Genomic DNA, 15,190 nt, shown 5'->3' with positions numbered 1-15,190 from the left:
TGGGTAGTGCAAMACATGGGGAATAGGTTGGCCATTTGGGATGCACCCTTTTAGGTGAGCTGAATTACTAAACTTTTGCTGTTCAACTTTCACATTAGTTACACCAACTTGTTATCGAAAACGCTCGTGTTTTGTTCCTGTTGATGCTCTGCAGAGAAARGGTTGAGTCACACTCAACCTGTTGTAAATGTATGAGCAACGTAAGTTGTCTTCTCCTTTTATCTCTGAAATGATTTTGACGACAGTCGCAGTGAGTATTAATYAAAACACCTGACGGCTAAGCTTCTTAAAGCTCGAGAACAAAGTGAAGAAGGCAAGAAAGAAGAAGTGAATTTACAATAGARCATATAGGAGGCATTTTAATGTACCAATCTAAACTTTAATATTTGTACTTACCATAACATTTATAAAATGTGTTCTAACAGAAGAAACAGTTACAATAGCAGACTTCTGAACAAAATGTCTTCAGCATTCTCCTGTAAATCTTAGTGAATTTCCATTGGTGTCATACTGTTTGATAGAATTGCTCTGATCCGTTTTTCATCTTGAGCTGTCGACAGTGTGACGGTGCATGCTGCATTGCCARTTCACTCAATGAAACCCCTATTGCTGTCATGTGGAACATTCAGACCAAAATGAGAAATTCGCAATACACATTGTTATTACAGAGAATTGATTTTGATTGTGTGAATATACAATATGTCAACAGTATTTGCGAAACTGAACAAGCAGAGAAGAGCGAAATTCAGGGAAAGAACGAGCAGTGGCAAATTTAGTAATGGTAATGTACAGAATGTTGTCAACTGGGGAAATCAAGCAAGGTCAACTCCAGCTCCACAGCCACCATTTAGTTCCACTGTAATATGCACAGATGTAATATTACATACCAAATTATTTCAGAATTCTATGGACACATTCTCAGACAAGCCAAACATGTATGCTATACACACAGGAAATCACAGGCCGACTCTGAGGCTTTCCTGTATCTATACATGCATGACCGCCTGTACATGACTGTAACAAGTGAAGTCAAGCTTTACATTGATCATTTGACCCCACATTCACCCTAGTACAGCATCTCCTCAGTGTGTGACCTGTCCTTCAGTGTTATTGATGACAGAGGAGAAACTTGGTATAGGGTACCATCAGAGACCATGATTGGGAACTTTTGAAAATGTCATAGTGACACATGATTATGAATATTTTAAAAGCCATGTATGGCCCATGATTACTTGACATGGGCAAGAGTAGATTCTATTTACGCTGATGAATGGGTCATTTCATTGTGGACTTGTCAAACAAAGCACAGCTCGGAGCACTCAGCAGGGTTACCGATATTAAAGGCCCAGTGGGGTSAAAAATTAGAGTTTCCTGTGTTTTATATTTCCACACGGAGGCTGGAATAATACTGTGAAATTGTGAAAATGATGATAGTGCCCTTTTAGTGTAATGGCTGTTTGGAAAGACCGCCTGAAATTTCAGCCTGTTTTGGTGGGATGGAGTTTTGCRCTGCCTGGTGACATCAATTACTTCATAGACTAATAAGAAAGAGTTCCAAATCTCTCTGCCAATAACAGCTAGTTTTCCCCTCTCCACTCCCAAATTCTTGATTGAGAAATTCCTATTTGCTAAGAACCTTTTTCTTTATTTTTGACCATTTTAATTTAAAGCAATCACAGGATGGTACTTAATTGTTATCCAAATMATTTGATATTGAGATAAAAACTGCTGCATTGGACCTTTTTAAGATCACAAGCAAAAAAAATAAAAGAATAGTTATATTCAAACATCTTTATCTATTTATGTGATCATGTGCTGTAATGTGAGGTATAAATAAATAACCCAGCAAAATACAAAATTGTATACCTACAGTCGATTTTCAGATAGTAGTCAAAGTGATAGGCCTTTCACTGAGGCTGTTCTACACGGGAGTGGACAGCAGTTTTAGTCCAGGATAAACCTTTACTGTAACAAATTCACTATCTAAGCCAAGAGATTGTGCAGGAGACATAAAACTATTATTTTGGAAACAACTTTGCTTCCAACAGGTATTTATGGGAAAGGACTCTTCTGGCCCTTTCTTTAAATAGAGGCGCTCAGCTACTACAGACTGTGGAATGTGCTCAATTATGTGTATTATGATTCATCCATGTCAAGGGGATTCACAGCACAGCTTGTTGCTTGCTATTCATTGCCTTTTTGAATGCTGACCTAATATGGACACCGTAATTGTTGTAAGAACTTCACTCATGCCCAAGTCAGTAAATAAAATTAAAATAATGACAGTAATATTAACCATATCTATGTGCATTTTGTTGCTTGGAGCTAGACAATTCCAATCATCTTTATGACTGGTTTCGCTAATAAACAAAAATACGTCAGTGTGATTACTACAATCATAACGGCTATATATATATTTTTTTTAATCATTTTGTCTAAAATATATAAATCAATTACAAAAAATAGTATTAGTMTTATATTAAATTAATCATTATCCATTTAAAACAGTGCTTTCTCTTTGTGTTCAGGTTAAACCTATGTAAATGTATAATGCTACTCTCTAAAACACCTTTCCCATAAACCAGACATGTCAATCTCTCCTGGCTCAAAMTAGAGGAGAGATTGACTTCCTCACTGCTTGCCTTTGTGAGAGGTATTGACGTGTTGAAAGCACCGAACTGTCTGTTCAAACATCTAATACACAGCTCAGACACCCATACATACCCCACAAGAAATGCCACCAGGGGTCTCTTCACAGTCCCAAAGTCSAGAACAGACTCTGGGAAACTCACAGTACTACATAGAGCCGTGACAACATGGAACTCTCTTCCACACCAAATAACTCAAGCGAACACTAAAATCAGATAAAACAACACCTCATGGCACAACGCGGACTGTGAAGAGACACAAACACGTACACACAATCTAACACACTCACTCTACACACACACACACATATTTGTAATGTGGTGTTGTGGATTTTATATTGTACATTTGTAATAAAAGAGTAATAATGTAATATATTGTATGATGTGTTTTATTTATGATTTAGGCTGTTGTGTTTGGTTGTGATGTAATTGTTTTAACCCTGCTTGGACCCCAGGAAGAGTAGCTGCTACCTTGGCAGCAGCTAATGGGGATCCTAATAAATACTAAATAGTGTATAGCTGGTACGCAGTATGGGCCCTATCATCAAAGCGAGGGTAGTATGGTTTTAACACGCTAAAAGATCAATGTAATTCCTCTGATTTTGTTTGATATCTCAGTATAATGGTTCGATTGAATATGACCACCTGTCTCATACTCATCTTGTATACAATATAAAGGGGAAATTAAATTAATTAAATAATTACATATTTTACAATGATTCAAAACAGTGAGCTGAGTGAGAACTTATTAAGAAAAGTACAGAAATCAAGATACTGGAGTTGAGTATAAATGAATCAAGATGGCTCAAAATGACATGCAGTCCTTGTCTTGTTCCCATGTGGTGACCATGTACCAAAATAACCAGTATAGAAATCGCAGAAAGGCCAGCTGTCAATTGGAGGAAGATCGAAGGTGGYCGTCTCCAGCTGGACAGTAATGTGGGGTCCAATCTGTGCCTACATACAAGTGGTCTGTTTGCAGCACAGGTTTGGTGTTCAACTTTGGCTGTAGCTTTTTCACTGGTGACAGCAAGAAATATATAGAACTGAGGTCCCAGGGTCTGTTTTGATGCCCGATCCAGCCCAGAGAGGACAACTTTTGTTGTCATCAGGATGGAAAGATGGCCACTGGCTTTAGCAGGCAAAGTCCTCAAACACTCCATGTGGCTGTCCTTGGTGGTGGGGGAGATGGTGGTTCGGTAGAATCGTATTGGCGTAGGCTCCTTCAGGATGACTTCTGGTCATGGTCATATCACTGGACTCCTGGTGGCCACAAAGACCACAACACAATAAGATATACAAAATGGGCCAGTTTCCCAGACACAGATAAATATTAGTCTTGGACTAAGGGCTCTATTCAATTCGTATCGCGGAAGATCCACGTATACATTTTAAGGTAATTTCCAATTGAGCCAAAATATGCAGCGCTTACTGTGAATGCAGTCTCAGCGACCGCGAGTACATTAAGCATCTCTACTGATCGGTGTCCCACCCACGAGACGGTTGAGCTAATGTGCGCTAATGCAATTAGCATGAGGTTGTAAGTAACAAGAACATTTCCCAGGACATAGACATATCTGATATTGGCAGAAAGATTAAATTATTTTGAAACTCACTGAACTGTTCAATTTACAGTAGCTATTACAGTGAAAGAATACCATTATATTGTTTGAGGAGAGTGCACAGTTATGAACATGAAAAGTTATTCATATTCCAATTAGGCACATTTGGGCAGTCTTGATCCAAAATGTTGAACAGAAATACAATGTTTCATTGGATCAGTCTAAAACTTTGCACATACATTGCTGCCAATAAGTGGCCAAAAACTAAATTGTGCTTGGGCTAGGATAATACATTATAGCCTTTCTCTTGCATTTAAAAAATGATGGTACAAAAAAATACAAAAAAACTGTTTTTTTTCTCCTTTATATATATTTTTTTTTTACCAGATCTAATGTGTTATATTCTCCTACATTAATTTCACATTTCCACAAACTGCAAAGTGTTTCCTTTCAAATAGTATCAAGAATATGCATATCCTTGCTTCAGGTCCTGAGCTACAGGCAGTTAGATTTGGGTATGTCATTTTAGGCAAAAATTGAAAAAAGGGGCGGATCCTTAAGAGGATCAATCGCGCTCTAAAGCAGATCTTCAGCGCTACGGATTGAATAGAGCCCTAAGAATGTTCAATGGAGYCTTAGTCTGTGTCCGGGAAACTGGCCCTAACTGATGTACAGTTTAACATTGGCTCAATAAACCAAAATTACAATGCCTTTGAATAAACCAAAATGATAATACCTTTGATGTAATGGTAGATATTTCATGTAGATGATTTTTTTACATCAAGGGAAAATGGAGGATTTTGGATGATTTTATATGAACTCGAGAAGTAAATTTGTTCCTCATGAGAGAGGGACCTGGGTATTGGAGTTGCCTCTGGGGGGATGTAATCCTGTACAATGGGATAAAACAATATTTTTAACAGGAGACTAACCTCATGTCCTTGAGAAAGACATGCAGTGATATAGCTTGTAGTGATATATACAGATGTATAGTGATATAGCTTGTAGTGATATATAAAGATGTATAGTGATATAGCTTATAGTGATATATAAAGATTTGTAGTGATACATAAAGATGTATAGTGATATAGCTTATAGTGATATATAAAGATGATATATAAAGATTTGTAGTGATATATAAAGATTCATAGTGATATAGCTMGTAGTGATACATAAAGATTTATAGTGATATATAAAAGATTTATAGTGATATAGCTTTAAGTGATATATAATGATGTATAGTGATATATATAGATTTATAGTGATACAGAAAGATTTATAATGATATAGCTTGTAGTGATACATACATATTTATAGTGATTTATAAATATTTATATTGATACATAAAGATTTATAGTGATATGTAAAGATTTATAGTGATATAGCTTATAATGATATTTAAAGATGTATAGTGATACATAAAGATGTATAGTAATATAGCTTGTAGTGATATATAAAGATGTATAATGAAATAGCTTGTAGTGATATTTAGATTGACAACCGTTGTGCCAAATTGTCGTACATCACGGCTAGAGTGAACTGAACCACCCCATTTTTAGGAGGTTCATTCTCCCTTCATGCACATACTGTAGATGTGTAGGCCCACAACATGCCTGATGCATCATGCCTACCCTCCACAAGCAACACACTCACCTTACTGGCTTTCATATCTTGCAGATCCACAGTTGCAACAGTGGTCGTCTGTTGTTTCTTCTCGTCCTTCGGTGGCCTCAGCAGACGCTGCAGCCTGTGCTTGATCACCTGCATGAAGGGATAGAAGAGAGAACGTCAGGAGTTCACTCCATCGGCACATCTGACATATCCCAGTGCTCAGCGAGCGGAGGCTATCCATCTCATTAGCCTCGTATAACACGAGTGAATACATTCACGCTCGTAATTGACACATTAGCAGGGATCGGAGTCCTCACGTAAGAGTTGAAAAGGTCAAAGTCCCACTGACACTGATTAAGGCTGCCATTTTAGAATGGTGTCCTTGGGGTTTACAGASTAAGAACAGCTGGAATGTGTGTAGGGTTGTAAAATTCCGGTAACTTTCCCGAAATGTACAGCATTTCCAGAAATCCCGGTTGGAGTCAGGTGGGTATAAAGCAGGAAATCRGGAATCCTCCAACCAGAATTTCTGGGAAAASTAACAGAATTTTGCAACCCCGAATGTGTCATCTTTTGTGAGCTTCATGCATATACACATATAAGACAATGTACCTCGTAAACATAATCCAAAATTTCTAAGATTGTCAAAATACTGGCTCCAATGAACAAGCCCATCTGGCCTCCAATGTCACCTGAAAAGGAAGACATCGTATTAAGATTCCTCCTTCTGGTATGGTTCCAGGTGATACCAATGATTAACTCATATTTCAAAACCCATTATCTGATTCCAAATTCCATTTATTACTAGAGTCAAAGTTCTATATTAAGACTCATCTTAAACCACATGAAACACCAATTGTTGAAAACTTTGAATAAAACAATGGCGAGAGAGAAAGGGGTCATGGCAGAAAAGAGAAACTCACCMAGTAAACCTGCAACATCGTATGCTTTTTTTTGTTCAATTGTTTCATAGTTAAGAGCCTCAAAGAAGATGTCCAACACCAGAAAGTTGTCTCTGGAGACGGAGAACATTTTAACATTAAGAAAAGATAACTGCATATGTTTATTATACGTTGTTATAACCAATAGTGAAGTGTTATGAAAAATAATACAACTTGCGCTTTCTTTTTAACCTCAACCACAGCACTATAATATTAACAGGATAATACGTCAAAACATATACTGTACCATGTCATTTTTATGGCCATCATAAATTGTCACGGTGGCACTTTCATGCCTTAAAGCAATTAAAAGTAATCAAGTTAATGACTGTCAGATTATGCGGTCTTTAAGATTTTAACAGCATTGAGCAGTGAACATGAAAAGCATGGGCTGCGTCTGAAATAGCAACCTAGTACCCTACTTTTGACCAGGGCCCATAGGACTCTGGTCAAAAGTAGTGCACTATATATGAATAGACGACATTTAAGATACACATGATCTGTAGCCAACCCCTGAGGGTATCTCCAATTTCCAGCGCTGATCTCTTCCAGGTCTTAGTAATATAAATCGTCAAGTTAGATCTACCTGATATATTCCTCAGACTTGTCGTATTTCCTGGACAGGTAGCGAGCGGAGCCTTTGCTGGGGATCTTAACCATGGAGAGCTCCTTGCCGTAGCGGGTCAGGTTACATGGTGTCTCACAGGGACAGGTGTCCCCAGTGCTCTTCTGGAGAAGGGCTGAAACACAGAGCAGATTGTTACATCCTGGGTTTGAGACATAGCCTCGAACACAGAGCAGAGTGTTATAGCCTGGGTCTGGAACATAGCCTCGAACACAGAGCAGTGTGTTAGCCTGGCTCTAGGATATAGCTTGGGTCAGTAGGCCAGTCTAAAGCCAGGTGATCCTAAATGAGCTATAGGCTCCAGTGACGATAGAACAGCTGCCATGCACAAAGTGAGGCCCTTGTTCTCCTGCATGGGCACCATCAAATAGGGTGTGTTTGGGTTCCATCTTTGCCTCCCTAATAACCACTGTTGATGTATTTCAGTTAGCAAGTTAAAGGGGAATTCTGTTACTTTTTWTCCTCATATTCATTATCTCCAGTGTCTATGTGCTGGAGATAATGAATATGAAAATTGGTGGGATTTCCATTTCATATAATTCAATGTCTACTAGTTTCAAGTTTTTATTGTCACATGTACTGTACTAGTACTGTGAAATGCCTTTCATGCTCTCTCTTTCCCAACAATGCCAACAATTCCCAACAATGCAGTAGTTCTATTAAAAAAATGAAGTAGACCAAAAAAAGAAGAACACGAAAGAGTAACTCATCTATATACAGGGTTAGTTCCAGGGTCAGTGCTAATATCATATTTACAATGGGCAGGGGTACTGGAGTGATACGATTAGATATGTATAGGGGTAGGGTGACTAGGCATCAGCATATATGATAAACGGAGTAGCAGCAGCGTGTATGATATTTGAACGTGAGCGTGTGTGCGTATGTAGAGTCAGTATGAATATGTGTGTGTGTGTGTGTGAGTGTGTAGAATGTGCATAGAGTGAGCGTGCATAGAGACGGTGCAAAAATAAAAGATTTTGTTAGCTATTTAGCAGTCTCATGGCTTGGGGATAGAAAGCTGTTCACGAGCCTGTTGGTGTCATACTTGATGTTCTGATACTGCTTGTCGTGCGGAAGCAGAGAGAACAGTATATGGTTGGGGTGGCTGGAGTCTTTAACAATTTTCCGGGACTTCCTTTCAACACTGCCTGATATAGAGGTCATGGATGTCAGGGAGGTCAGCCCCAGTGATGTACTGCCTGTCCGCACCACCCCTTGTAGCTCCATGCGATCGAGGGAAAGGTGCCGTTGCCATACCAAGCAGCGACGCAGCCAGTCAAGATGCTCTCAATGGTGCAGCTGTTGAACTTTTTAAGTATTTGATGGCCCATGCCAAATCTTTTCAAACTACTGAGGTGAAAGAGGCGTCTTCTTCATGACTGCTTGTATGTGGTATGTGGACCATTTTAAGTCCTTAGTGATTTGGACACAGAGGAACTTGAAGCGCTTGACCCACTCCACTGCAGCCCTGTCGATGTGAATGGGGGTGTGTTCGCTCCACTCCCGTTTCCTGTAGTACACGATCAGCTCCTTGGTCTTACTGACGTTGAGGTAGAGGTTGTCTTCCTGGCACCACACTGCCTGGTCACTGACTTCCACACTGCCAGGTCACTGACTCATTGTCGCTGGGGATCAGGCCTACCACCGTTGTGTTATCAGCAAACTTGATGGTATTGGAGTCGTGCGTGGCCATGCAGTCATGGGTGAACAGGGAGTAAAGGAGGAGACTAAGCACACATTCCTGTGGGGCCCCCGTGTTCAGGGTCAGTGTGGCAGAGGTAATGTTACTACATGCTTAATATACTTACTGAAATCATGGCTATTTCATTGGGTGCACACGCTAACACATACAGTGCATTGACTTTTTCCACATTTTGTTACATTACAGCCTTATTCTAAAATGGATTAAATTGTTTTTTCCCCCCTCGTCAATCTACACACAATACCCCATAATGACGAAGCAAAAACAGTTTTTTAGAAATATCATATTTACATTTGTATTCAGACCRMTTACTCAGTACTTTGTTGAAGCACTCTTGGCAGTGATTACAGCCTCAAGTCTTCTTGCTTGGCACACCTGTATTTGGGGAGTTTCTCCCATTCTTCTCTGCAGATCCTCTCAAGCTCTGTCAGGTTGGATGGGGAGCGTCACTGCACAGCTATWTCAGGTCTCTCCAGAGATGTTCGATCGGGTTGAAATCCGGGCTCTGGCTGGGCCACTCAATGACAATCAGAGACTTGACCCGAAGCCAATCCTGCGTTGTCTTGGCTGTGTGCTTAGGGGTTGTTGTCCTGTTGGAAGGTGAACCTCCACCCCAGTCTGAGGTCCTGAGCGCTCTGGAGCAGGTTTTCATCAAGGAACTCTCTGTACTTTGCTCTGTTCATTTTTCCCTCGATCCTGACTAGTCTCCCAGTCCCTGCCGCTAAAAAACATCCCCACAGCATGATGCTGCCACCACCATGCTTCACCGTAGGGATGGTGCCAGGTTTCCCCCCTATGTGACTCTTGGCATTCAGGCCAAAGAATTCAATCTAGGTTTCATCAGACCAGAGAATCTTGTTTCCTATGGTCTGAGAGTCATTGCCTTTTGGCAAACTCCAAGCGGGCTGTCATGTGCATTTTACTGAGGAGTGGCTTCCGTCTGACCACTCCACCATAAAGGCTTGATGGTGGAGTGCTGCAGAGATGATTGTCCTTCTGGATGGTTCTCCCATCTCCACAGAGGAACTCTGGAGCTCTGTCAGAGTGACCATCAGGTTCTTGGTCACCTCCCTGACCAAGGCCCTTCTCCCCCGATTGCTTAGTTTGGCCAGGCAGTCAGCTCTAGGAAGAGTCTTGGTGGTTCCAAACATTTTCAATGTAAGAATGGCTATTGTGTTCTTGGGGACTTTTTTTTGGTACCCTTCACCAGGTCTGGTATCGGAGATCTACGGACCATTCAATCAACCTCATGTCTTGGTTTTTGCTCTGACATTTACTGTCAACTGTGGGACCCTATATAGACAGGTTTGTGCCTTTCCAAATCATGTCCAATCAATTGAAATGACCACAGATGATGATCATTGGAAATAGGATACACCTGAGCTCAATTTCGAGTCTCATAGCAAAAGAGTCTGAATAGTTATGTAAATAAGGTATTTCTGTTTTTCTTTTTTAATACATTTGCACAAAAAAATATTTGACCTGTGTTTGCTTTGTCTTTATCGGTTATTATGTGTAGATGGATGAGAAAAAATTATAATTTAATCCATTTTAGAATAAGGCTGTAATGTAACAAAATGTGGAAAAAGTCAAGGGMTCTGAATACTTTCCGAATGCACTGTACATTCAAGAACATTTTCTCATTCACAGCGATAAAAGCAAATATTTGCACAATCAGAAAGAAACTCACATGCTACATAAACATAGACCACAATACATGGCTTACTCAAGCATCCCTCTTTTCAAGACAAAATTAAATTCAGTTGGACAAAATGGCCAGTGTCTATGACCTGATAACAGTAATTCCAATTTTATAACTCTTATAATGAGGTTATTTGTATGCAGGGGCAACACATAATCTATTCTTGGACTGAGGCACACAAAAAAATCAACTATACAATACAAATATATAAATAATGTTTTAAGTTATTACCTTTCACAATGGGTGAATTTATTCAGATTATTTGAGTGGAGAATATAACCGATATAAATATGAACAGTTCTTGTAAGATATATCTAGATTTAGCTCACCCACCCATTAAATGGGCTTGGATTCTTTTTGAAGAAGATGATAATTAAATGTCTGGCTTATTAGGCTTGAAAATCCTAATTGTACTAATATATCTCTCATCACACAATAAAGCGTCTCTTTTKTGACCGRCATAATATCTTTGAGACAAGGCACCTCTGCACAGAGATAACCCGCACCAGCCAGTGGGGAGTCGGCCGCACRGTATGGAGTTGGTTCGGTGAAGGAATATCAATGTATTGTGAAAGCTCCAACGTGAAGTTGAGTAAGGAGTTGGGTAACATCGGTGTCACTCACAGCTTGCGCATTTCCTTCTCCTACAATTGACATATCAACATGGAGGCAATTTCATTTTGAAATCTTTACCCAGGCTATCTCCACCCATACACTGAAACCCAATATTTCCTTATAAAGTGAGTCAACATTCTGAGTTACTGATTTCACTGTCGTTGTACTCTATTATATTAGAAAATAAAAACATTTCTTACCAAGCGCCTTGTCAACACACTTGATGTTACTGGGAGTGCAGATATCGGCAGTTCCTGGAGTACAAAACATGAAATGAGTTTGGTCAATCAAAAACAAAATGGTCACCACCCGTATCTCTGCCAACATGGACAATTCTCATTGAGAACAGAACACTAGCTTATCATTCATCTACGAACGCAGACATGGGAAGATGAGTTCCAGGGATAGGGTGTCCGCCTCTGATTGCATCGAGAAATGGAGCACCGGGGCCCCACCCCAAAGGCATATTTAGAAAGTCRAAAAACCAATCAACGATTTACCTTCTCACCGTGACAAACACAGCGCAGGGGGCACTAACGATAGGAATTCATCAGGAGCACAATTAATCGCGGGAAATATGTGTGGCAACGCAGATGACAAAATGTTCTTTGAGTTAATGTTTTGAGAACAGTCGCCTTTCCAATTTGCATTAGGGAAGATTGATTTGGTGACATTAAAGTCGGGGGCACAGAGGAGCAGAGTCGTCATTATGATCAGGGTAGCAGGAATGCACAGGAAATCTTTTCACCATATTTTCAATGGAGAGAGGTCAGGTGTGTCTGTACAGGGGATTTTCATCAAGGAATTAAAAGAAGCAGATTGGTATACCACATAGGACTCTAGTCATGCCTAGACATACATATTGACACAGTGTGTGAACATGAAATGGTTAACAGGGGAAAATATCTAATATCAGTGACCCACTGGTTGAATCAACGTTGTTTCCATGTAATTCCAATGAAATTAGGTTGAACCAACGTGGAATAGATGTTGGATGGATGTCTGTGCCATGTAGGGAGTGAAGTTTACAGTAGACTACTTACCGGGCATGTGCACCATCCTGCAGTTGCACTCCCGGAGCACCTCCTTAGTTTCGCAGCGCAGGCGGCAGGCACTGATGCTGTAGGTGTCGTATCCCGGGATCATCTGGTCACTGGTGGAGCGGCAGTTCCCCCAGGGCTGGGGCAGGTAGGTCAGCTAAGCACAGAGTGATTGATTAGAGCCGTGTCTGAGCCACAYGGAGGAGAAGTGGGTAAAGTACTGAGGGGGTGGTAATCTGGGAGAAAGCAGTGCCGGGGCCTACCCTTTGTTCCTGACATGAAACAAAGGTCTGGAATCCCGGGGAGACTCCGAAGCCCAGCTGGTGGATGTAGGGAGGCTCATCCTGGCTGTGGATCTGCACGCGGATCCCTGCCTCTAACGACGTCTCATCTTTCGGGATAAAAGAGGCACGCGCAGGCAGTACAAAGACACACATACAGGGTGGATTCATTCAGCCTTTTATTCATCAATCCTAGGGGAGGGCTAATTTTCACTACGCCTATCTCAGTCATGAGAAAAATGAGACACTGACAATGTGTGTGTGCGTGTGTGTGTGTGTGTGGTGTGTGTGTGTGTGTGTGTGTGTGTGTGTGTGTGTGTGTGTGTGTGTGTGTGTGTGTGTGTGTGTGTGTGTGTGTGTGTGTGTGTGTGTGTGTGTGTGTGTGTGGTGTTGTGTGTGTGTGTGTGTGTGTGTGGTGTGTGTGTGTGTGGTGTGTGTGTGTGTGTGTGTATAGTATATGACTAACAGCGCTGTCAACAGATGTATCCCTTCGAGTAATCATTTTACGAAAACATTATTCAGGATGGTGGTGCCATTGCAAGAATGTATCGCTAGGGTCCCATACAAACATGATTCAGAGATTTATGACAACAGAAACAGGATCCCGCAACATCACATAAGATTTATGGCTTACTTGTCTCTTTCCAGATGGGGAGATACTCGTCCTGTTGAATATCCAACATAATCTCCAGGCCATTTCCCATTCCACCTTGCTTGGTTTTCCTGGACGTCGACTTGTTCCCGTTGAAAGTATAACATTTTCCATATCTGGTGTAGACCTACAGGAGAATATGTTCATATCAGAAATGTCACAATAAACYTGCCAATATCCATCTCTACTATGACAGACATACTCGTGAGGTGTCGTAATGAAGTTGAAGATATGGCCTGGAAAATGAACAAGATTGTCTACGTGGTTTACATTCTCTGTCTGTAATAAACCTAGGAGATGTGTTTTGAGGGGAGAGTTATATACCAACAGTCTTGATCTTTACTGATAAAAACATATCAAAAACACAAATTGTAACTTGTACCTATATTTTACATACTTACTGTATGACTACGATAAAATTATCCATTCAGGATTCCACAGAAATCCACAAAAATCCTTTTAATCTACGTGAATAAGAAAATATAAAAAAAACAGAAGCATTTGAAACTGATATACAATATCATTCGAAGGCTTGACAGCAGCCTTTTAAGAAGTGAATTTTCTTTGTTTATGGGCCTCATCTCACTACAGTACAAGCCAAAGTGACACATGTCTATTATTTTGACTTGACACCATAAACCTTGTGAAATGAAAGAATGACAGATGAGAAAATCACATGACAAACAAGATGAGCAGATGAGACAGCGGGGTTGACAGTAAAATAACAACGGTGTCAAATCCAGAATGTTTCTGTAAAAACAAGCKTGTTTTTACTTCAATATCACCCCACTTAGAGTTGCATAATTCCAGTAACTTTCTCAAAATGCCCTGGTTTTCCAGAAAAGCAGATGGAAGATTCCCGGAACAGGAGGGAATAAACAGGAAATCCAGAAATCCTGGGAATTATCAGAATTTTGCAACCCTAAGCACAAGCCTTATAATGACTGGTGTGACGACTAAATTAGGGACAAAAATGAGACAACACTGATAGTTACACACAAATTAAAGCCACGGTTGAGCTATAAAACCTGTACACTGTCATCTGGCTCTGCAGCTGGCTGTTGTACACCATCCATAACAGTCATTAAGACCAGTTTTGTTGTTGTTTGACTCCCAGATTGCCCCTTTAAGCACAAATCAAAGTTTATTGGTCGCCTACACAGATTTGCAGATGTTATCGCGGGTGCAGCGAAATGCTTATACAGGCGCTTACAGTTGAAGTCGGTAGTTTACATACACTTTAGGTTGGAGTCATTAAAGCTCATTTTTCAACCACCCCAGCATACAAAATTCCTTGTTAACAAACTATGTTTTGGCTAAGTCGTTAGGACATCTACTTGGTGCATGACACAGAGTATTTTTTTCCAGCAATTGTTAATTTATAACAAGACAGATTATTTCAACCTATTAAATCATGTATCCACAATTCTATTTTAATTCCAAGTGGGTCAGAAAGTTTAAATACACTAAACGGTTGACTCAGCCCTTTTTTAAAAAAAAACAGCTTTTGGAAATTCTCTCCAGAAATTGATAATACATCAACAGGTACATGACCTCCCAATTGAACTTAATGAAGTGTCAATCTTTAGCCTAATCAGAAGCTTCTAAAGCATGACAATAATTGAGTCAATTGGGAGTGTAACCTGTTGATGTATTCAGGCCTACCTTCAAACTCAGTGCCCTCTTTTTGCTTGACATCAATGGATAATCAAAAGAAATGGCAAAGACCGTTAGAAAATAATTGGAGATCTTCACATGTCTGGTTCATCTTGGGGCAATTTCCAATAAGCCTGAAAGGTTACCACGTTCAT

At 40.2% G+C, this 15,190-nt stretch overlaps 1 protein-coding gene across 2 annotated transcripts in view; it reads right to left on the bottom strand.

Moving 5' to 3' along the window:
* Positions 1-328: 328 nt before the first annotated feature.
* The window catches only part of LOC111974069 (acid-sensing ion channel 4-A-like), a 100,758-nt gene continuing 85,896 nt past the window's right edge, over positions 329-15,190 (bottom strand). Inside the window, exons 2-11 of one of the 2 annotated variants that reach the window (XM_024001592.2) lie at positions 13,362-13,506; positions 12,710-12,837; positions 12,450-12,603; positions 11,607-11,660; positions 7,349-7,502; positions 6,745-6,836; positions 6,434-6,513; positions 5,864-5,971; positions 4,947-5,100; positions 3,825-3,911 (exon numbers count right to left, since the gene is read on the bottom strand). In XM_024001592.2, the coding sequence (XP_023857360.1) occupies positions 4,969-5,100; positions 5,864-5,971; positions 6,434-6,513; positions 6,745-6,836; positions 7,349-7,502; positions 11,607-11,660; positions 12,450-12,603; positions 12,710-12,837; positions 13,362-13,506 (1,047 nt within the window). In that variant the 3' untranslated portion in view covers positions 3,825-3,911; positions 4,947-4,968. Of the gene's footprint in view, positions 3,912-4,946; positions 5,101-5,863; positions 5,972-6,433; positions 6,514-6,744; positions 6,837-7,348; positions 7,503-11,606; positions 11,661-12,449; positions 12,604-12,709; positions 12,838-13,361; positions 13,507-15,190 lie in introns of both variants that reach the window. The other variant, XM_024001601.2, reaches the window with a different exon arrangement.

The sequence above is a fragment of the Salvelinus sp. IW2-2015 genome, linkage group LG2 (assembly GCF_002910315.2).
Source record: "Salvelinus sp. IW2-2015 linkage group LG2, ASM291031v2, whole genome shotgun sequence".
Lineage (NCBI taxonomy): Eukaryota > Metazoa > Chordata > Actinopteri > Salmoniformes > Salmonidae > Salvelinus > Salvelinus sp. IW2-2015.
The sequence above is the reverse complement of the archived record's forward strand: the minus strand, read 5'-3'. Positions and strand labels throughout refer to the sequence as shown.